A 24,704-nucleotide genomic window follows, 5' to 3' on the forward strand; every position below is an offset into this window, starting at 1 on the left:
GTGTGTGTGTGTGTCTACACACACATACATACATACATAAAAGTTCATACTCAGGACTAGCCACTCTTTAATCTGTAATCCTAAATGTAAAATAAATGTAACTCTCCCTATTAAGTTAAGTACCAGATGCAGCACACTAGTAAAGTTTTCATGATGTGTCTAAGCATAGAAACCTTCCTGACATATTGAAAACACACCTCAAAGTGTCCCTCTCTACCTTACAGAAAGCAATATAATGTGTGATGCACAGTCTGCAGAGTTCCAGGGTCAGACTGGATCTATGCTCACCAGCTGATGACTGAATTATCTTTATAACACCTAAAAAGCAGGGGCAAGACCAATATTTGAGCACATGTAGCAAACTCCCAAGAAGTCCATTTCAGTTCTCACATGCGTCTTTTAAAAAATGATGCATTTTGACACTTTTGAGCCTTCTGGTCAATAATAAATCTAATTGCAAAATAACTAAGGGAAGATATGCATCATTGCTAGGTTTAAATTAAAAACCAAGGTGCACAAATCACACTGGGGTGGGGAGCACCTTTTACTTTTTAATTTGAGACTCAAGAACGCTAGCTACTTTAAAACATACATATCTAGAATTATCAAGATTAAAACAGGAAACTGAGCATAAATTACCACGGCAGGAAACTGATTAGTTCATCAAAGAGATGGTATGTTTTTTGTCTTTACTGTTGACAGAGTTAATTCTTTGGCTTCTCCAAGGGTCAACTACTCTAAGATAAAGGACTACAAAGTTGCCTCGTGAAAGTAGACTTAAGAACAATTAATTAGTGCAGGAATTGGGCCTCCCTGGTGGTGCAGGGGTTAAAGACAGCACTATAAAGCTATCACCAGTCACTGCAACAATAGTTCAATTCCCCTGACCAGTCAGGGAGTAACCCACATGGCGCGCCAGACCTCTCCTACTTTGCCCACTGCTCCCCTCCACAGTGTATTTCAGTAGATCTACCTGTTCTGTTCCCACTCTTTCTGATGAATCCTCTCATCCCCCTGCATCTCTGGCTTATACCCCAGTTCTTGGATGCATACATAAATAAATCTTAAAAAAAAAAATAAGTGCAGGAATAACACAAAGCACTGCCTGAAGTTATAAGGAAGCTGAAATCAGTTAGCAAAGGTGGGGGGTGGGGATAAGGAGAGGCAGTCAAGTAATATGGTGCAAGATACCACTGTGATCTATATAAACTATCAGAATAAGTAGCTGGTATACTTTGAAGGAGTGCTTTTTGCTTCTTCAGGATAAACTATCCTGTGAAACCTGGACAATCCAAATTGGATTGCTTGAAAATATGCCTAACTATGTTCCTCCACACATCATCCTATGATAGGCAAAATAATGGCCCCACAAAGCTATCTACACCTATTTTCCTGGAACTGTGGATATGTTACTTTACATCGCAGAAGGGACTTGCAGATGTGATTACAATTAAGGACCTTGAATTGGGAGATTATTCTGGATGACCCAGGAAGTCCCACACAATCACAATGGAGATTTTTTCCCAGATGGGTACAGAATCAGAGGGACATGTGGCTCTGGAAAAGTGATCAGAGAGATGTAATGTTGTTAACCTTAAAGATGGTGGAAAGAGTACACAAGACAAGTAAGATAGAAGGCCTTTAGAAACTGGAAAAGACAAGGGAAAAGATTCTCCTCTAGAGCAATGGGAGAGGAATGTATCCCTGCAGGTACTTGTTACCTCAATTTAGCCTGGTGAGATTCATGTTGGACCTGTGAGTACAATAACTGATAGATAACAAAATTATGTTGTTTTAAGGCAGTAAACGCATAGCAATGTGATTAGTTGCAACAGAAAAATAATACACATCCATACTCTTTCAGAAGTTTTACTGAAACAGGAAAAATGATACAAACTGAAACGACCTGTCATAAACTCAAAATTGACCACTCAATGGGTGGATACCCTAATATTTGTGCATGACTTATTTCTAAACTGTTTCATCTAGAGGCAGAAAAGGTCCAGAAATAGAGCAAATTTCAAAGAGATAATGAAAGACTTAGTGAACACTGACAGAAAAAAAAAATCTTGACAAATTATCAACTCCCAATGAATTCAGCAGAAAACATCAATTTACTTCAAAGTATATTGTGCAAGAGTAGAAAACCCTTTTCCCTGCTACATTTCCTAATTTCCTTCCCCTTCTTCCCCCAAAACTGACTTTGAGGTATTATTTAGATGCAGTTTTATAAAATTTAAAATTTTTAAATTTAATTTGCTAATTTAAAATTTAATTTGCTAATTGAAACTTTGCTGTTATTGAACAACAGGGCACTGATTTACACTTCAGGTCTCAATTTACAGCTCATTGATTAAAAAAAAAAAAAAATAGGGCCTTCCTGGTGGTGGTGCAGGCAGTTGAGCGCAGCACTGTGAAGCTGTCTGCAGCCTCTGCAGCACGGGTTTGATAACAGCCGGCCAGCGAGGATCCCACATGGTGTAGAAGACCTCTCTGTCTCATCTGCTGCTCCCCTCAGCAGAGTATTTCATCAGTCTACCTGTTCTGTTCCCCGCTCTGTCTCTGGTGAATTCTCTCACCCTCCCCCGCATCTGACCTGTACCCCGGTTCTTGTGTAAATAAATAAATCTTTAAAAAAAAAAAAAAAGAGTAGAGTTGCCAATCCTTCTTACTCACCACTTTGCAGAAAAGGGGCCAGAACCACCACATCAAACCAATGCCCAACAGCAGCAACAGCACCAAAATAGCGATGAGTGCTCCAGTCCCATTTGACTAAAGAGAAGAGAAAAGCAAGATGGTCAGCAAAGCTAAACAACAAATCCTAAATGCTTGTTTTCTAAGGAGATAAAGGAAAAATAAAACAAAAGGCATGATAATGTCAAACAAGATTTCTATTACATTTCTCTAAGCTCTATAAATTATTTTATATTCAATTTCACACATGTAAAAACAGGTGATAATGAATATAAAATCTTCCAAAGTGTCACAGTCTGCTTGAAATTAGGTCTTAAAGAAAATAGGGGAAATCTATAGGGAATCAGATAGATAGAGTGAGAGAGAGAGGTAGATGATAGAGAGATAGTCCTTATTTTTTAAATCTCTGGGAAAGGATTATTTTAGTTACAAACATGATTACCTCTAAGCAGAATTTATGCAGAATTTTTCCAGACTTTTTGATGATGGAACATTACTTTATATATTAAAATATTAAGACAAGATGAATATAAAAAATCACCAAACAAATGATTAAACGAACAATAATGGCTTCTTTATTGAACTAACACTGTTTTATAAACTACTTATGATTCAAAGGTATAGGCTGACATCTCTCTAGAAGTATGTTACCATGCCACACCCATCAAGGAAGTACCCAACATTCTCCACCGTCATCCATTATGCCCCCTCCCCACTTTGCTGTCCCTCCTCTTACTACCATTTTGAGACCTTAATTCCTGAGTCAGATTTCTAGTGTTTGTTATTGGTTTAGTTTTATCTGACCCTTTGTTTTGTTTCTCTATATTCCACATAGAGTGGTGCCATGTGTTATTTGTCTCTTTTATTGTTTGTAGAAAACATGATAATATACATAGAAAACCCTAAAACTCCAGTAAAAAACTATGTGAAACAATAAATCAATTCGGAAGTAGCAGGATACAAAATCAATATACAAAAATCCGCTTTATTTCTATATGCAAAAATGAGCTAGAACAGGACGAAATCAAGAAAACAATCCCATTTATAACTGCATCAAATAGAATTAAACTTAACAAAGAGTAAAGTTAACAGGAAGTGAAGGACCTATACAATAAAAACTATAAGACATTATTAAAAGAAACAGAACACACTAAAAAGGGAAAGATATTCCCTGCTCATAGACTGGGAGAATTAAGATTGTTAAAGTGGCCATCTTATCCAAAGTGATATACAGATGCAACACAATCCCTATCATGGTATTCTTCAGGAAAATAGAACAAGCATGACTGAAATTCATACAGAAACTCAGAAGATCCTGAATAGCCAAAGTAATCATGATAAATATATCATCTTAATGCAAGGATGTAATCTCATGTCTTCCTTACCAGCAGATCTCTTTTTACAGTTCAAGCACTATCCTTACAAGAACCACACTGGTGTTTTTTCTCTTAATAAATGAAGAACTCAACCAGTCCTGTTATCTGTTCTAGCTTTGCTCCCATACCCCTTCTAGAAGCCATTTTGTCAAACTATGGGGTTCAGTTTAAGTCACTTCTTAAAAGCCTAGCTTGGACATTAGAATGCCCCACCTTTGCTATACAATAAATTGTTTTCTACACATTAATATCTAGCACTTATCACAATTTGTTTGTTCCCTTGCTTATTTCTGATAAACTTGTTTATGTTTATTTTAATTTCTCTTTTCTGCCACTATTTATTGCGAACTCTAGGAAGGCAGGGTCAATATCCAACCTACTTACCAACATATGCTCCATGTTTGACCTTTTAAAACCATTTACCAAGAGAATGAACACCAAAGGAATAAGACTCCAAAAGCCACAAGCACAAAAGAAGTGTTTCCTGAATTGTAGCTTGAAGATAAAGTTTCCAAGAGAGAGTAGCTTCTCCCAAACTCTACCTTCTGGGATACCTAATGTGTGTGTGTGTGTGTGTGTGTGTGTGTGTGTGTTTTAAAGGAAAGAATTCAGGGAAGAAAACAACTAAATAAATCAACACACTCTCTGGATGAAAACTTGGGACTGTATAGGGCAACTTTGTAAAGATACATTTTCTCTCATTCAAAACAAATACATAAAATCTCAGATGTCAGAAAGAGAGCCATATTTATTACAAAAACTGATAGAAAGAGAAGAGCGGAAGGTACCAGTATCAATCTTAGATAGCATTTTATTAAATGAGTCAGTCTATAAGTTTAATTTTCAACAGGTTGTTTGATTTCTCTGGACCTCTGTTTTCTAATCCTCAAAATAATAAAAGTTCCCAAAGCTTGAAACTCTAGGAAAAGGCATTATTATTCTATCTGCCTCAGAAAATCTCTATACACATTAACATTCCTGAAGCTTTAAATGGTTTTGCAATAAAAAACAAGTCCAATATATCTTATGGTTTATGCTGCTCTGAAAATTATTTTGAGGTATATTTTAAATAGACTTATTAAAACTGGAAGGCTGACTGTAATCAATATCTTTTCTTTTTTCCCCCTCATTATATTTCCAATATTCTATAGAACTAGGATTCCAAGAATCAACTTTGGGAAATATTAGGATAGATCAAAGTTAAGAGTCTTTCCAATACTAAGCAACAATGACAACAGCATTTAATCAGAACATTTTGTAATGGAATATGACATATAATACATAATGATCTATGCACAATAAGAGACAATAATCTTTTTGTAAACAGTTTTTGTAAATAATTGAAAAAAGAAGTAGAAGTGTTTTTTTTGTAATATTGGAAAATTTGCAACAACATAGATGGACCTTGATGGCATTATGCTGAGTGGAATAAGTCAGATGGAGGGAAAAATAGCACCATATGAGTTCACTCACATGTGGTACATAGAAAAAAAACAAACAAATGGTTAAGTAAAACAAAAACAAACTTTTAGAGAGCAAGAACAAAATAATGATTACCAGAAGGGAGAAGGGGTGATAATCAGATAAATGGCATCAATTGTATGGAGGAGGCCCATGAGACTTTTGGTGGTGGACACTGTGTGGTATGTAAAGATATTGATATTTACAGCACTACATACTGGAGATCTATAAAATGTTACAAACTAACATTACTTCAATAAAAAAATATCAAAAATAAATATCAGCAAGGAAGTGTTAGCAAAATATATTTTGTTTAGCTAATCAGAAAAAATTTTAAGTGCGTGCCATTTCCCTTAGCATCTGTTATTATCACAATGGAAAAAGATTACCATGTAGTGACTTTGCAATTATTCCAAAACAAATCCATATTCAAAGATATTGATTACAATCAGTCTTTGATTTAGTAAATCCATTTAAATTATAACTTTTAAAATAATTCTCAGAGCAGTATAAAACAAAATATTAATTTTTAGAAGATCAAGCATTAACCATACATGAACAATTAAAGCTATTCGTTGATTTCTAATTTTTCATCTGGACATAAGAGGGAATAACCATACAAGCTATTGATGTTGTTGATGTCAGTTTACAAATTAACCAAAACTAACCATCACCAAAGTATCACTTAGAATCTTTGATCATTTCATTGTATTTATCCCTCAGTAATTACAATGGCAACAGAAACTTTGTGCACACACACACACACACAAAACCTTCATAGAACTCTACTATTCACTATTAGAACATCCCTATGACACTAGAAGTTGCCATGTTACAAGACATTTACCCAAAAGAATTAATTTAAAACATAAGAAATTTTTAAAAACGCAGTCATCTAACAAAGTCTTGATGTAGAGAATGAAAATGTAAGTTCAACACTTAGTCACTGATATATCCTAAACACCTACATCAGTGTCTTACAGATACAAAGTTCTGGAAGTATATCAGAACATACCCTTCCTACTTAGAAAATTACTCAAAGTGCATCTTTCTACACAGAATTCTAAGCATTCATGATCAAATCAAGCAACTCTCTAAAGACTTGAGTACATTAAGCTCTAATAGCTAGGTAAATAGGGACATAACAGGAAAAGAACAGCATAGAAATACATAGAAAAATGTGACTCTTGTGGGAGAAATGCTGTCTAATGTTTAAATGCATTATGTAATGTGTTAATTAACATATCCCCAATTTATGGTGGGGGAGGGTGAGCACAACAGCATTCCCCATTGGACCTTCTCCGTTTCCCAGAAGATTGAGCCAGAGCATTCGTGGAAATGATTCACCATCTGGCTGTGCTATATCACTTCCAAAAGGGTTCTATGAACACTTGGCTTCCCCTTTTCTTAGAATTCAAACCCTGTGTTCAGAAATAAGGACATGCTACCTGAAGATGTGAAGCTGCTAAATGCATAGTTGGTTTTTTCCTTTTGGAGAATGTGCCGTGAGCGGGAAATTCAGAAAATTGTGCTAACAGAATATAAAGTAGATGGGCTAACCTTGATAAGTCGTTAAAAATCTTGATTTACCTTCCAAAAAAATTCTCTGTTTGGAACACTGACAAAGCACTGTGCATATCCAGGTGCAAATATACACTTATTGTGACACTATTATCTCAACTGACTCCAAAGATTGCTCTCTAATAACACCTACACAAAAACATATACTTTCTTAATACCTACAGATCTAATCTTTATCAAATCTAAGGTAAGCATAAGAGAAACAGGGTAGAGAAAGAAAATAATGCAATGAAACTCGAATTTGTCATCAATGTGTGAGACATAGCCCAACATACCACATGCCAGACATTAGCTCAGTTACTGCATAGCAAATTCTGGCTTTCCACTTCCTTTGTTTTTATTTGCCACAGCCATTGTCAGAGAACAAAGGACTTCAGCCATCAAAGGGAAATGATTTCATTGTTCACTAACAGTATAAACAAATTAAGCACATATCAAACACATAGAAGTGTAAGATACCACACTGCAAACTACAGACTTAAGAGTCAGCTGAAATGAAGTAAGATTACGCACAGATCTTTATCAAAGGCAGAGAGTAAAACCTTCTCACTTCCCGTTAGGCACCGCTCTCTTCAAATACCAGGCAGTTAAAAAGGTGCCAAAGTCATGATGTTGTACAAGTCTTCGTGGAAACCACAGGTTAGGTGGAAAGACAGGCCTTGAACACATCATTAAAGTGTGAGAAAGATGGAAGGAAATCAACAGAAAGCTGTCAAAGTGGGAGCTGATCTAGGGTCCAAGGGTTCTGAGTCAACCTCTTTGAGGAAGTCTAAAAAAGATTAAGAAAGAAGAGGAAGACATTTAAGCCTTCTCAAAAAAAAAAAAAAAAAAAGCCTGAAAAAAAGAAAAGACAACTTTGGCAGAAGCACTGAGTTTAGGGGACTTGGCAGTACCTGAAGAAGCTGAAGAAAAGATACAAAACACAAAATTCTGAAAATTAGTGATTCTCTTTCTTACAGAGAGGGCAGCATTTTATTTGCTTATTTATTTTTAACTGAAGTAATATTGGGATACCCCCTCAGGTATTACTACCATAGTGTACCCACAACCAACTCACCCATATCCCACCATTATAGACCACTGTGCTTCCTTCCATCTTTTTTCTTTCTCCTCTCTCCAACCTCTCCACTACCTTCAGTTCTATAGTCAGTTATCAAGGGTTAGTTTTTCAGACTGTCTTTATTTAGCTATTAATTTAGTTACTTTATATTCCACATATTAATGACATCATCCTTTATTTAGCTTTTCCTTCTGACTTATTTCACTCATCATTCTCCCTTCCAGCTCCATCCATACTCCAACAAATGGCATGAGTTTATCTTTTTTGATTACCGAGTAGTATTTCATTGTGTATATATACCACATCTTCTTGATCCTCTCATCTGGTCTGGGACATTTAGGTTGTTTCCATAGTTTAGCTATAGTAAAAAGAGCTACAATAAACATGGGAGTGCAGGTTTCCTTTTGAATTAGTGTTTTAGAATTTGGGGGCTAGATGCTTAGGAGTGGAATTACTGGGTTAAATGGCAGATCCATATTTAATGTGTTGAGACCCTTCCACACTGCTTTCCTTAAGGGCTGGTCTAGTCTGCATTCCCCCAGCTGTGTAGGAGGCTTTCCTTTTAGCCACTTGTTTTTGGTCTTTTTAATATGGGCCATTCTCCAAGGTGTGAGATGGTATCTCATTGTAGTCTTGATTTTCATTTTTCTAATAATAAGTGATTATGAACATTTTTTCATGTGCCTGCTAAGAAGTGGCCATTTGTTGAATTAAAGTCTATTTGTCGGATGACCTTTAATTGGTCATTTGCTGGATCACTTTTTTCTAATTACAGTTCTGAGCAAGTATTTTCAAATATTCATGAAGACTAGGATGTAAATGTGACTGAGGAGTCCACATGGAGACTTACTACCAGACATTGGTGAAGGCACTTAGGGCAAAACTCTTTTAAGGTTTTGGGGACATACCAGAACCTTGAATATTAGGGTAGAGAGAAAATATTTTCTATTCATCCTGAGCACTAAATTTGGAACTTCGCTGCATCTAATTTCCTTTTCTTCATCAAAAACAAGTTATAAGATACAATCAGGGCCTCCCCGGTGGCGCAGCAGTTGAGCGCTGGGTTGCGAAGCTGCCCGCGGCCTCTGCAGCACCAGTTCGATCCCCGGCTGCTCCCCGGCCACCAGAGGAGGGTCCCACATGGCACGCAGACCTCTCCTGCCGCCCGCTGCTCCCCTCAGCAGTGTACTTCGGTCCTTCTGCCTGCTCTGCTCCCCGCTCTGGCTCTGGTGAATTCTCTCACCCTCCCGGGCTTCTGACTGTACCCAGTGCTTGCATAAACAAACAAACAAACAAATAAATAAATAAAACATGCCTCCATTTAAAAAAAAAAAAAGATACAATCAAAAACTTGGCTTTGAGACTCCCTGGTGGTGCAAGGGATTAAGACGCAACCTATGAAGTTTTCCACAGCCACTGCAGCACGAATTCAATCCCCAGCCAAGGAGTTACCCACCACATTGGTGCAGCAGACCTCTCCTGTCTCGCCCACTGCTCCCCTCAGCAGTGCGGTTCAATCTACCTGTTTTGTTCCCTACTTGTCTCTGGTGACTCCTCTCATCTCTCCCCCCCACATACTTCTGGCCTGTAACCCAGTTCTTGTATGCATTAATAAATAAATCTTTAAAAACATAAAATAAAATAAAAACAAATAAAAATAAATCAAAGTCACAATGAGATTTTGCAAAACAATTATGGGAAATAGGAGTCATTCAAAAATTTCAAAACTGCGAGGTAACATGTTGTAATCTATCTAGAAAATAACCACAGCAAACACATTAGAAAAAAAGCAGACACAAGAAAAGAGAAATAGGTCTTCATAATTTTGTTTCTGTGAATTTAAAGCTAGGAGAAGAAAAAGATAGTAGTGAAATAAATGCTTATTTCATTTACTAATTCTTTTGTAATATTTCATGACAGGAATTAAAAGACTATGGCCAAAGACCAAATGCAGCTCATCTATTTAGTAAGAAACTCCTACAACACTATTACATAGCTGAAAAAATCAAAAGAATATGTTACATAAATTCAAGTTTCAGGGTACATAGTTTTGTTGAAAACAACAATGGCCATTTGTGTACATACATGTAGTTGCTTTTGTGCTACAATGGCAGAATTAAGTACTTGCAACAGAAATCAGATAGCCCTCCAAAAAACCCCAAACACTTACTATCTGACATCTTACAGAAAATATTTGCCAAACCTTATGTTACATAAATCAAATTAGGATCTGTTGAAATGGCAGATTGTGCAAATATTCAGATTAAGAGGAAGACAGGCTGAGTTAAAATCTAATTCTAGCATTTGTTCTAGGGCAAGTAGTTTACCCTCCAGAGCATGCAGGCTCAAAGAGCCCTAATCTGGAAGGCAGTGGGTACAGAAATCGCTCCAAATCTGCTCATCCAGCCATGCAATCTCCTGAGGACAGAGTCCTGTAGGTAAATGATTTTCAGGCTTTTCTGCACTCCTGCCATTAGGATTGCACTGCGGAAGGGGCACCTGCAGTTGTTATAAGTTATGTTGTTTACTTCTGTGGGCGGTGGGAGTAGTATTGAGATACTCCCCAAGAGAAGCAGAGGCAGGAGACAGAAGCAGAAGAGGCAGGAGAGAGAAGGGGAGAAAGAAGGCCAGAGAAGCCCAGAGTGAAGACTTGCCACGGACTTGGAGGCCTATTGGCCTCCTAGGCCCCTGGCACCGCTGCCTGCTGTGTACTTGATTGCTGCACTACATGTAAAAGCTCAATAAAAACCTGAGAAAGCCACCTAGGGCTCCAGGACTCTTCTTTACCTAGTCTGCTCGACTCTTAGAAAACCTGCTCTGTGCCCATCCTGCCACGACAAGTCTATTTATGCACATTGCACAAATGTGCATGAAAGACTGGAAGTGGGTCTTAGCTCCTCAGTTTTCTCATCTATAAAGTGAGGGTAACAGGGCGTCCCTGGTGGTGCAGAGGTTAAAGACAGCTCTATCACGCTATCTGCAGCCACTGCAGCATGAGTTCCATCCCCTGCAGCCAGGGAGAGAACCACAAGGGGTAATAGACCTCTCCTGCCTGGCTGCTGCTCCCCTCAGCAGTGTATTTCAGTAGATCTGCCTGTTCTGCTCCCCACTCTCTCTAGTGAATCTTCTCACCCCTCTCACCTCTGGCTTATACCCCAGTTCTTGTATGCATAAATAAATTAATCTTTTTAAATATGTATTTTTTTTTAAAATGAGGGTATCAGGAATAGCTTTCTTTTAAATTGTGAGCAGAAGTTACAAAGTACTTTGCACACATATATAGTTAGCACAGTGCCCAGCACTTAACACAAGCTCAGAAAATATGTTCATGGCATTATTATTCCAAAAGAATCAGAAAAAAAAAATAAGTGGTTCCAAGGGGAGGGGGAGGCATCTTTCACTTTATTTTTTAAAGATTTATGTTATTTGTTTATGCATATAAGAACTGGGGTGTAGGCCAGAGGTGCCGGGAGTGAGAGAGGATTTGTAACAGGGTGGTCCCCAGGAAAGGGGGAGGTTCCAGGTTTCCTGCTCCACCCAAGGGAGGGTGGAGCTGAGCAGGGAGGGAGAGAAGAAGCTGCAGAGGAGAGGGAGGAAGAAAGGAAGCAGGATGGAGAGACAGAAAAGGAAACCTGGAGGAGGCACATGGAACTGAGAGACACGTGAAGAAGCTGCAGTTGCCTTTTGGTCGTGGACTGGGTGACACAGATGTGGGTGAGACACCTGTGGGGAGGTGACAATGGAGGGTTTTGTCTTGATTTTGATTTTGCTCTTTTCCTTCCAGACATGTCTGGTTTTTGATACTTTTCTGTGGGTCCCCACTGGAAGATGCTTTAGACTTGTGACAGGTTTTGGGGCCTTGCTCTGGGCCAATCCCATTTGGATGGAGTTTTACCCATGAGGGGAAGAGTAACTTAGGTGCTTGATTTAGAAACTATATTCTTTGCCTTTCCTGTATTGTTTACTAATAGTATTATATTTCCTTCCCATTAAAGTCTCATGTTTTGTGTTGATGCGGCACATGGCAGAACCCATTTAGAGTAGGCAGGTTTGCGGGGTCTGGGCTGCCCCTCTCCCTGCCCTGTAACAGATTCACCAGAGACATAGTGAGGAACAGAACATGCAGATTGACTGAAATACACTGCTGAAGGGAGCAGCAGGTAAGACAGAAGTCTGCTATGCCATGTGGGTTAGCTCCCTGGCTGGGGATTGAACTCATGCTGCAATGGCTGGCTATAGCTTGATAGTGCTGAACTTTAACCCCTGCACCACCAGGGAGGCCCTCACTTTATCTTTTAAAGCAGATATCATCTGAAAAAAGATAAAGGCCTGGCTAAATACAGACCCTCCCCAGATTTTAATCCTAAATCTCTTAAATTTAAACTTAGTTTCCCCACTTTTAAGCCAGATATACAGCTACTTTCATTCATTTAACAAATCATTTTGGAGCACCTGCCTTGTGTAAGGACCAGGTACTGGGAGGAGATCAATGAGAAATTACATGCCCTGCCATTAACCTCTCAAGGCAGCTGAGAAAGGTACAGAGTAAACAGGAAATGAGAGCTCTCTAACAAAAGTGTCTTCACAGGACTGAGTCTTCATGGTGCACATAGAAAACTTCTTTGTGGGATTGTCACACAATTTAAACACTTGCTAAACTATAGGTTTTCTATTTTCTTTTTTTTTTTTTAAGATTTTTTTAAATTTATTTTTTATACAAGAACTGGGGTACAGACCAGATGCATGGGAGGGTGAGAGGATTCTCCAGAGACAAGTGTGGGGAACAGAACAGGCAGACTGACGAAATACATAGAGGGGAGCAGCAGGCAAGGCAGGAGAGGTCTGCTTCGCCATATGGGATTCTCACCGGCTGGCCGGGATCAAACCCATGCTGCAGAGGCTGCGGACAGCTTCATATTTGGGCGTTCAACCGCCTGCACCACCAGGGAGGCCCAGGTTTTCTATTTTCGTTAGATTTCAAACGCACATGAAATTCAAAAGCATCGTCCTGGAATGAGTAATATTACTAACAGCATCTGACCTGATCACCTTATCTGAATATGTCTGCAAGACTGAGTATCACACAAATACAGTGCCTGGCATGTATCAAAATATTGTTCACTATCCTCTTCTATTTTGAATAAAAATTTAATGCACACATCAACAGGTATATCTTGTCAGCTCCAGTCTCAGTGTTCCTATCTACAAGATGGAAATATTACTGCCACAGACCAAAGGTAATTGAGTTCAAATACAAAAACAATGGTTAAAGTTAATGAGCAAAAAATTATCCTATGATTATTACCACTATGATAAAGTGAATTATAGTATTTATTATCCTGTAATAATTAGTGGAATTATCAAATTCACACAGAAGACTACCAATCATCAACCTGGGCAGAGGCATCAAGGACACTAAGACTCCTCTGACCTTTTCTTTACAAATATTTCATTGACCTTTGGCTTCTTTATATAAGTGTCCTCGTTTTCCCACTTCTTGAACTGTTCCTTCTCTTAATCACTTCACTTTTTCTATTGACCAAGACAGCCTTACAATTTCCCTCAGCTGGATTAAACATGAAACAGGTTTCTTCCTGACTATACATGCCTGGTCCCTGAGCAACTTTTTTTTAGAGAATCTACTTGAGAAAGCTTATAATTGCAAAATAATTCTCTTCTTCTTTGAAATGTATAGAACTCTCATTTAATGTGTCTTTTCAGTTTTATAGATTCCAAAGTAGACTATCTTTCTTGACCTGAGCATCATCCCTTTGGTTATAATCATTAAAGAAAATGCTGCCAATTGCCATTCCCTGTGGCAATTTGGATTCTAATTTCCAAGAGTCCCTTGCTCTGAATTTCAACACTAACTCCTACCAGGAGACAAGAAGAACATTTACTTTTCCTTCAGATAGAGTCAATTAGCAGATGCAGATGGCTGTACTGCCTCCACCTCAGATCTTTAAAACTGTCTAGCCCTGTGTCTCAGCAGAGTTCCGCTTACCTCCCCTATTGTATTCATCTTGAATATGGTCTTCCTTTCCTGTTTAATATTTCCCAAGCTATTTTTCTTTGGAAGGAGGAAAAGGGAGAAAACAGGAAGGAAGGAAAGAGGGATAGAAGGACGGAAGGAGGACGACAGAAGGAGAGAGTAGCAGGGGAGGGAGGGAGAAGCAGGAAAGGAAGGAAGAAACAGATCTGACAAATTCATAGTTATCCTTCCTTCAATCAAAGGGTATTTAAAATTAAAATGTCAAAAAGTACAATTTCAGAATTAAGTATTTCTTTCAAGTTAGATCAATCCAGCATTATGAAAAATGTAATCCATTTTGTTCTCCTCCCTTTCTTTTATTTCTGCACTGACTTCTCTGCACTGAAATTGAGGAGCCACAAACCCACCTGCAGGATGCAACCTAAACTCATCTCTTCTTTTTGACTATTGGTAATCAGGTCTAAATTACTCAATTTCTAAGCTTTCCCTTCAATATTTTCACTTTGATTGAGTGTACATACTCTCAGTACCTGTTTGCTATAGATCTCTATAAAGTGTTTGTCCCTCCTGTTTATAAATATTTATGGAAACCCAGTTTCCATAAATACCAAACCTCTTTCTCATACTCTTTCACTGCTTACTCTACCTCCAGAAAGCCACTTTTTCACTACAAATCATAAGGCATTTAGTCAACAACTTCACTCCACACAACACTTCTCAGATGTGTACCTCCCATCCAGAACTCTCTCTAGAACTCCAGACTTGTACATTCAACTGCCTTTCTGCCACTGCCACTGTGATGGTCAACAAACACCTTTTGCTCAAAATTTCTCAAACACAACACCTTATCTTCAAAAACTTCTCTACCTCATGCCAACTCATCTTTCTAGTTGCTCAGGTAAAAAGGCTGGAACCTTAATGTTTTCTTCTTATATCCACTTCTAACCTGTCCAGGTATTCCAGAGGCTGCACCTTTGCAATATAGTCAAATGCAACACATCTCAACATCTCCATTGCTATCTCCCTGGCGGAGCTACCCAACCCTCTCCTAAATTACTGAAACACCCACAGAATTCATCTCCATCTTTCCACTTCGGCCCTACCTACAAAGTTTATTTTTACACAGCAGCCAGAATGGTCCTTTTAAAATATTAAGTCATGTCCTGTCACCTATCATTTCTCTCAGAAGAAAAGCTCCAGTCACACAATCATTTACAAAACCCTAACTGATTTATCTGCCTCCCGCCACTCTGTTTTACTCACCCCAAGTTGCCTCCCTCTTTTTTCCCCTCCCTGCTATTTCCACTCCAGCACACTGGCTGCCTTGCTGTTCTTTTTTTTTTTTTTTTTTTTTAAGATTTATTTATTTATTTATACAAGCACTGGGTACAGTCAGAAGCGCAGGGAGGGTGAGAGAATGAGAGAATTCACCAGAGCCATAGCAGAGAGCAGAACAGGCAGATCGACGAAGTACACTGCTGAGGGGAGCAGCAGGTGGCAGGAAAGGTCTGCAGCATGTGGGACCTTCGCTGGCGGCAGCCGGGGATTGAACCGGCGCTGCAGAGGCTGCGGCAGCTTCGCAACCCAGCGCTCTGCTGCGCCACCAGGGGAGACCTTGCCTTGCTGTTCTTTAACACAGTCCCAACTTAGGCTTTGTTCTAGCTGCTGTCCCTGCGTGAAGCACACTTTCCTGGGGGAGGCCTTCAGGACCACCTTTCCTCAAATATTTGTTCAAATATACCTTTCTCAATGAAAATTACTTTGTTCCCTTATCTAATATTACAACTGTGCTTTCATTCTCTTTGTACCTCAGAGACAACTAATACCCCTTTTTCTGAGATCACTTTATTAAAACTCCTCGAGGCACATTATGCTTTTCTGAGAACTAGCAAGACCTAGGATCACATCTTCTAATATGTAACCTGTAAATTCCAAATGAGTTATTTAAACTCAGGCAAAGACTCGAGTTCTTGCTTGTGTAGAAAAAGTGAAAAAAGAGGGGTTGGAAGTGCAGAAAAGAAAGAAGAATAGAAGAATGCAATTTCTGTGAGTTTAACACCAAGAAACTATATACCACAAATGTTTGTAATCATGACCACATCCTGAAGCCAAGAAAACTACAGATTGCAACATCCACAAAACTTACAAATTGCAACGTGTTAGAGACAAAAAGGGGGTTGGGGAACACCTAGCTATTTTCAAAATAGAAGCCAGTATTGATAAAGAGTTATCTAGGGAATTCAAGAATGACCCAAACATCCACATGGATGCTTGATTTTCCTGCAATGCAAATAATCAAGAATGAGAAACACAACTGTCACTATTCAGACAATATGGGGTGTTTTTCTTTTGGGGAGGAAGGAATAACTCAAATTAATGGATCAAAATATAAAACCATGAAGCCATGAAATGTGAGGAAATGGTAAACTGGGATTTTGTTCTTTTGAAGGACAAGAATTTTTTTTTCCTTTGATTTATATATATATATTTACAAAGAAATTATACTCATGAAAATAACAGTCATACAGTCAGTCCCTTTTAGTGCTTCGTGTCTTTGTGGAAAAAATCTTTATTACCAAAACTTTCCATAAATTCAAAATATTAACTATAAGGAAAACAGTCATCATCAGTGTTTACATTTTCAAATACTGCATCTTAAGTAATGCAGATCATCCATCTGAATTAAAATATACTTTCAATCTAAATATCAATATCCCATCCCTTACTCACACCAACATGGACAAAATGAATCATCCACTAAGATTAATAATAATTTCAAAAACATAAATGTTTGGGATCCATAATCCAACACACATAATAAGAAAACATTCATCTACATATTTTATGTTTTAAGAAAGAATACATCACTTGGAAATCATTCTCTTGCCTTATGTTGATGTAAACATGATTTGAATTTTATAAATAGCCAATAAAATAGTATGCTCTCTTAAAATCCCTTTTAAAGGAGACTGAAAAAAAGAACAAAACAATCTAAAATAAATTTTAGATGAATTTTTTTTGTAACAGTCTCCAGCATAATTGTCTGTACCTTATTTATTCTAGCATGCAACAATACTGAAGGTCCATATATAATTTCTGGACAATGTTAATTTTTTTTTAAAGAATTAAGATGTTATTTTTTTTAAAGAATTATTTATTTATACAAGAACCGGGGTACAGGCCAGATGTATGGGAGGGTGAGAAGATTCGCCAGAGACAGAGCAGGAAACAGAGCAGGCAGACTGAGTGAAATACACTGCTGAAGGGAGAAGCGGGCAAGACAGGAGAGGTCTGCCACACCATGTGGGTATCTCTGCAGCCAGTGGGGATCGAACTGGCACTGCAGAGACTGCGGACACCTTCACAGCACTGCGCCACCAGGGAGGCCCTGGACAATGTTAATTTTTAAAGATAATTCCACACAAACTTTTTACTTACACATTCCGTAGCTGTGACTATTAATGAGCTGGAAAGTACAGATTTTCCTCCATTAAAGCTCACTGAAACATCGAGAGTTCTAAAAGACAATGAAGAAACAATAATTAAATAAATTAAAAACTAAAGGATTGTAAGAAACTTTACTTCCTCATAACATTCAAAACCAGCCAGAAATCCACTTGAAAACTGATAGTTTTCAGTTATCCCAGGTTTTTCATTTTTTAGTTTCTGTCCTTACTAAGTAAGCCAGTAGGCAAATTTCTGAAATTACTAATAGAAGCATTAGCATAAATCCAAACAGTATAAAATTCCTTAATCCAGGGACTTGTTGAGATTGTTTCAGGTTCATAAACATATAAAGGGGGGAAATCTAGATCTCATTTAATTTTTTCTGTCTCCAGACATTACTATCATCATAAGAACATTGTTTAAGAATATAAATTGGCAGTAACAAACCATTCAGGAATAAAATATAGAGAAAGTAACAATGAAAGACAGAGATAAATTGAGGGGAAAAAAAATCATTCAGTTTATTTGTAGGCATTTGTTGCACATGGTCCCAGAACATTAAAATATCCTAACAAATGTAGAATATTTTTTACCCATGGCTAAGAAATATCATACTTAAAATACAGTTCTCAATGTGAAAATATGATTTTTAAATTATAAAACAATAACTATTACTCATTAATTCAGATTCTAGAAATTTATTATTTATTATATTTAGGTCAGCCAGGAGTAACTTTTTTAAAAAAAGCGTATCAAAGGGAAAAAAATGGACAAAGAGATTTTAAAGTATTGAGTAAAATGTTCTTTTCTAAAATAGTTTACAAATTACATTATCATATGAGTGTGCCAATAAATCAAAACTATCCATTCATTAGAGCAAAAATAGCAATATTTTATTAACCTGTCTTCTGTACAGTCCATGTTTCAATTCACATAAATATTCTAAATTTCAAAAACAGAAACTTGCCTGAAGTACTCTGAATTAGAAGAACTTTGTTATATTTAGATATCTTCTCTATATCATGAATTGAGTGCCAAATACTACTAGTTATAGAATTAGGATAAAACAAGTAATCTCAAACAGCTAGTAAAATTTCAATAATGATGCCAGAGAAGAAGGATGAGATGTGTTATGCAGTCCCTGATATATGCCAGATGCTATCCTAGGCATTTTATGGACATTATCTCATTTAATTCTTGCAATAGCCCTTACAGTAGTTTCACAATTTTACAGATGGGGTACTTAAGGCTCAGAAAGCCTAATTACCTTGCCCAAAGTGGTAAAGTTAGGATTCTAACTAATTTTGAACTCTTTCCATCAGACCTCAGAGGTTTGATGAAATAAAAGTTCTTAAAATGTTTATTTTTTTCAATGTGATATTTAGTTTGAATTCATACAGGAATAGAGCCACCAGGAAAAATATTATTAGCAAACTTCTAACTCAACTCTTCTTCCACATTCAGGAGTAATCTTATAAAAAAAAAATGTATTTCCTATAATATTGTCCCTTCATAACATTTTCCTTTTAAAGGACTAGCTAAATCTAGGAAAAAATGAGAAATTGAGGTGTTTATGTCAACTGAACTTCTGAACTAATTCAGCACAGAATATCTGGTGGCTTATTTAAGAAAGAAAACAACTTAACCTTAATTGCTTACTCTGCAGAATTGAGTACCTTTTTGTTGTTGTTGTTGTTGGTTTTTGAAGACTAAGCAAAGTTGAATCCAAAATAATCTTTTCTAGTTCTACTTTCCTTTATTTGAAAGCTTGTACCAGAAAGTACATGACATGAGAGGCATGGTTTTAGTTTGAGGGAAGAATATTTGATTCATAATAACATATGAGGTTGTTATCGTTTTAATTCAACTTTTAAGGGATTAGTAGATATGGACTGAAGTTGTTTATAATCTTGTAACTGGTAGCTGAAGCCAAAAGACTGTTACAGGTGGTGGCCCCTGGAGGGGGTTGCTGGTGAGATTAGAAAGACCCAGGGAAAATGCTAAAAAGTATTGAATTTTTGGGGTGGAGTTACCCCTAAGTAATATAAGGGACTGCAGAAGGCGGCACAGATTTATTCAGACTTTGGGATTCAGCCTTTTTCAGATCTTCAGCATTTGGGGTCAGTAGATTTTGGCCCCCACTGCGCAGATCTTCCAGAAAGCTGTTGTGGGCCTCTGAATGTGGAGAGGCCACCTGCAGCCAACCTCAGAGAGGAAAAGTACAGAGCTTTGCAAGTACCTGAGAAAGTGAAACTGTTTCTGGTTTTGTGGCTGTTACAGTCTGGCTGGGCACCTCACTGAGCTGCATGAGTGTGGCCATTTGTGAGGTTGTTCAGCCACTGCAGCTGCTATCTTGAGTGTGGCTTGTCTGGTGCTGCACTGGGGCATCCCAGGAGCTCCAGGGGCATCTCCTGTTGTCTTCCTGAGGTGGAACCTGGCCTGGTTTCCACGCGCTCCAGGTTGGACACATAGCCTATTTAGGAGAGGAGCTCCACATCCACAGTGGTGGGAAGACACCATCTTAACTGCTTTTGTTTTAGGATTGAAAAACACTGGTGTGGTAAAGGCCATTTTTGGCCTCAGTATCTCTTTGTTTTTCCCTGGTTTGTTAAATAAATTCCATTGTTGTTGTTCCCCGAGCCTGAGAAGTCTTGCAATTGTGCACGTGGGGGAAGAATTCAGACAGTGACCAGTAAACTATTTGGGTAGTGTCCTTAGCCAGTTTTAGTTAGTTACCCAAAAAAGAATAAAAATAGAAGATATACTTTGACACTGAAGTTCACTTTTTCTGTAGTAGAAATGTAGGCTTATGAGATCACGTAGTCAACCAAAATAAATGTACCAAAAAGAAGGAACTAGCCTTCAGAGCTACCTGATAATATGGACCCAATTGAAACAATATAATCTTCACCTTGCTGAGTGTAGCAGTGGAATAACCAAACCATTTCCATCAACAACAGTACTAAAATAATTGCATTTTCAGTTCCTTACTATGGGTCAGACACATTACAAGCACCTTCTTATTCAATTCTCCCAGAGAAGCAGCCATTGACGTAAATAGTAATATTGTCTTTGTTTTCTTTTCTTTTTTCTTTTTTTAAAGATTTATTTATTTATTTACACAAGCTCTGGGTTCATTCAGAAGCGCGGGAGGGTGAAAGAATTCACCAGAGTCTGAGCGGAGAGCAGAGCAGGCAGACTGACGAAGTACACTGCTGAGGGGAGCAGAGGGCAGCAGGAGAGGTCTGCGCACCATGTGGGACCCTCACCTGGCGGCCGGGCATCGAACCGGTGCTGCAGAGGCTGCTGGCAGCTTCGCAACCCAGCACTCAACTGCTGCGCCACTGGGGGAGGCCCTGTCTTTGTTTTCCAAGAGGAATCTGAAGCTTACAAAGTAGCTTGCCCAAATGTTGGACTTCTCTGACTATTCGAAGTGTTTTTATTGCTACCCCATTCTACTTTAATCTGGATCAATATTTTAGGTTCTTATATTTAAGTTTCTCTCATTGGCAAGAACTTAGTATCTCTCCTCCAGTTTTTACTATATTCAAATATTTCTCATGGTTAACTAGGATGGCATTTACTACATAACAAGATTATATAAATACGTGTGTGTGTGTATGTATTTGCTGGGAAATTATTTTCAGATATGTTGCAAACATGAAAAACACACTCTAAAAAGTTACTTTTGTTTTTAAATTTTGTCATTATTTTAGAAAAACATTTTTTAATTATTGGTAAGCTATTGGCACCATCCTGTAGCTGATACCTTTGCCAAAGCTACGCTACTCCTCTGCGGCAGAAGGATTGAAAAAGCCACCCCATCCTCTAAATAAACCCAATGTCTTCACTTTTTCTTGCCCCAAGACTCCAATATATATATGTAATTAATATCTTCTGGCATACGTTGTTTGTATAAGTATCTGTGGATTACTTATGCCTATTTCTATGAAACTGCTAATTCTGGTTAGTGTGTTAGTGTTAGTAACACCCATACTCTCAGTTACAGAGAGTTAATTATGAACACAAATTTAAAAAAGCTATGGTGTTTTTATTTACTCCATACCTAAGTGTTGGGAGGGTTCGTGATTAGTTTTCCCACAAATGAAATAAAATTTCAAAGGGTACAGATCTGACCTACATGTTGGGGTATAAGAACTCCTGGATTGAAATCTTAATTGCTACAATCTCCATCTTGCATTCCTCAATTTGTAAAATGGGGACATCACCTATCAAAGAGTTATGTAAATACATATTATCTAAGAATTTGATAGTATAATGTACATAAAATGTAAAACAGTGACTAGAACATAGCAGGTAGTATGTAAATTATAACACCTGTCTAGCAAATTATACAGAATATCAAAGTACATTGTTATAAACCTTTTAGATACACATCGAAATAAACAACACAAATAATATATTATAGAAGACTGTATAGCAGCAATGAAATAATCATCTAACTCTTAATTTTATATGATTCTATTACACTAGAATCATACAAAAAATATAAAGAACTAAAAATTGTTCAAAAAATGTGTAAAAAACATAATGCAAGTTCTTGCAAAGAAATTTTTCAATATTATTTCCTTCCTGTAACAAAATACTCCTTTGAGTAAACCTAATAGCTGTGTTAAATTATATGTTTCAACCTGAACCCTACAAACTGAAATCAAAATTGGGTGACTAATGATTGCCAATAAGCTTATTCAATCAGTCTCTTAATGTATCCATTATTACTTAATTAAACAAATACTTAGAAGTTGCCTACAATAGTTCATGTTAGATTGTGCATGGTAAGAGTGCCATAATAAGAAATAAAACACAGCATTGCAATGTACCTGAAAGGACGCCACAGAAACAAACAATTAGAGTGTATACCAGCAGTATGTACTAGCAGACCTGTGGAGACACAAATGACTCCACCTTGCCACGGAGAAATAACAAAGATTTCCTGGGGAAAGTCATCTCTAAGATGAATCCAAGAGAATGAGCAAGGTTAGTTAGGAAAAAAGATCAGAAAGGAATCAAAAAATCCCTACTGAATGGGAGAAGATATTTTCACATCATGCATGTGACAAAGGACTAACAGCCAGGATCTACAAAGAACTCAACCAAAAGAACTCAACCAAAAGAAAATAAATAATCAGGGGGCCTCCCTGATGGTATAAGGGGTTGAGACCAACCTACGGAAGCTACCCAAAGCCACTGCAGCACTAGTTCCATCCCCGGCCGTCCAAGAAGCAGCCCGCATGGCACAGCAGACCTCTCTTGACTGTCCTGCTGCGCCCCTCAGCAGTGTATTTCACTCAGTGTGACTGTTCTGCTCCCCACTCTGTCTCTGGTAAATCTTCTCACCCCTGGCAACTCTGGCCTATACCCCAGTTCTTGTATGCATAAATAAATAAATCTTTAAAAAAAAAAAAAGAAAGAAAATAAATAACCCAATCAAAACAAAAATGGATGGAAGAACTAAACAGATACTCTCCAAAGAAGACATATAGCTAGTGGGCCAACAGACAAATGAAAATTCAGGGAAATGCAAATCAAAATCACAAGATACCACCTGTGAGCATTGTCCATATCAAGCAAATAAGCAACAATAACAACAACAACAAAACAGAATCAACAAGTGTTGGTGAGGATGTGGAGGAAAGGAACCCTCAGATACTATTGGTGGGAATGAAGACTGGTACAATCCTATGGAAAATAGTATGGAGATTTCTCAAAATATTAAAAATTGATAAATCAAATAGGTCTAGCAACTCCACTCATACTATCAATCTGGAGAATGCAAAAACACTAATTTGAGGGGATATATATATACACACACATACACACTCCAGTGTTTGCTGCAGCACTCTTTACTATACCAAGTTACGGAAAAAACTTAAGTGGCCAAAGACAGATGAGTAGATTAGAAAGGCCTGCTACATATATGCAACAGAACATTATGCAACTATTTAAAAGAAAAAATAAAAACAAAGTCCTGCCATTTGTGACAACATGAATGAAGAATGGAACTGGGATTATGCTAAGTGAAATAAGTCAGAAGTAGAGAGACAAATATCAGATTATTTCAGTCATGTGGATTATAAAAACAAAACAAAGGATCAAACAAAAATCAACCTTTCATCTGACTATAAGACGAGGCATCTGAGGTGACATCTGAGAATAAATAAAGGAGGTGAATATATGAAGTCAAGGAAAACAAGGAAGAACCTTTTGATACAGCACTGAGAATAAAGCAGATAATGCAGGGTGCTTAGGGAAGACAAAGACGGAAATGGTACTTCTTTGAATTTCCTGTTCTACAAATTGCTTCTACATATTTTAAAATTACTTACAAATGTCTTAATCCACTATTTATTTCATCCTTAGAATATTTATTTCAGAGTGAAAGGATAGAAGATACCTAAATATCTTAGCATAACAAAATGATTCCTTGAAGCACATTTCAATGTCAATTGGTTTTCAATAGTGATAGTTAAATTCATTCCACATGAAAAATAAAATAGCATTGTGACATCTAATTAAGTAAATAAAATTCAATAGTTCATAACAGTCATGGTCCTTTTATTGTTTAAAGGTATATAACAGTTTCAGAAAAGAGTAGCTTAGTGTCACTTGCTAGAATTACTCTTATATAAGAAATGCCATACTCCAAGAAATACAGTTGACATTTCAATCCACAGAACCTATTTGCAAAATATTAATTTCCTACTGATGTTTTACATTTCTAATATAAGCTTGTTATTTTATGACCCATTTAAAAAGATGAAAAACGAAATAAAATTGTGAAAGACATTTTCTGGAAATAATAAATAATTTACCACTAATTGCACATACTGAAAATTAAACTGGCAACTACTCAAAAAGTAGTTTTTATTAAAACTCCATTATTAAAATTATGGAGACAAGATATTTGAAAATGAAGTGCTACTATGTAATACTCTGTAGAGGTTTTCACAAATTAGCTTTATTAATAACAAAAAGTTGAAAAATAAGGAGTTGAAAATAGTTTCATATTTGTGAATCATTTAGTTTATAAAGATTCCACTTCTAATTATGAATTTATATAAAATAATGTTTG

The 24,704-nt window shown here is 37.3% G+C and overlaps 1 protein-coding gene across 1 annotated transcript in view; it reads right to left on the bottom strand.

Moving 5' to 3' along the window:
* ANTXR2 (ANTXR cell adhesion molecule 2) overlaps positions 1-24,704 on the bottom strand; it is a 148,433-nt gene that overhangs the window by 76,012 nt on the left and 47,717 nt on the right. The window contains exons 11-12 of the mRNA XM_037530266.2: positions 17,603-17,681; positions 2,677-2,772 (exon numbers count right to left, since the gene is read on the bottom strand). Coding sequence (XP_037386163.1) covers positions 2,677-2,772; positions 17,603-17,681 — 175 coding nt within the window. The remainder of the gene's footprint in view (positions 1-2,676; positions 2,773-17,602; positions 17,682-24,704) is intronic.

Source organism: Talpa occidentalis, unplaced genomic scaffold (assembly GCF_014898055.3).
Source record: "Talpa occidentalis isolate TD23 unplaced genomic scaffold, MPIMG_talOcc4v2.1 talOcc4.6, whole genome shotgun sequence".
In the NCBI taxonomy this organism is placed as follows: Eukaryota; Metazoa; Chordata; class Mammalia; order Eulipotyphla; family Talpidae; genus Talpa; species Talpa occidentalis.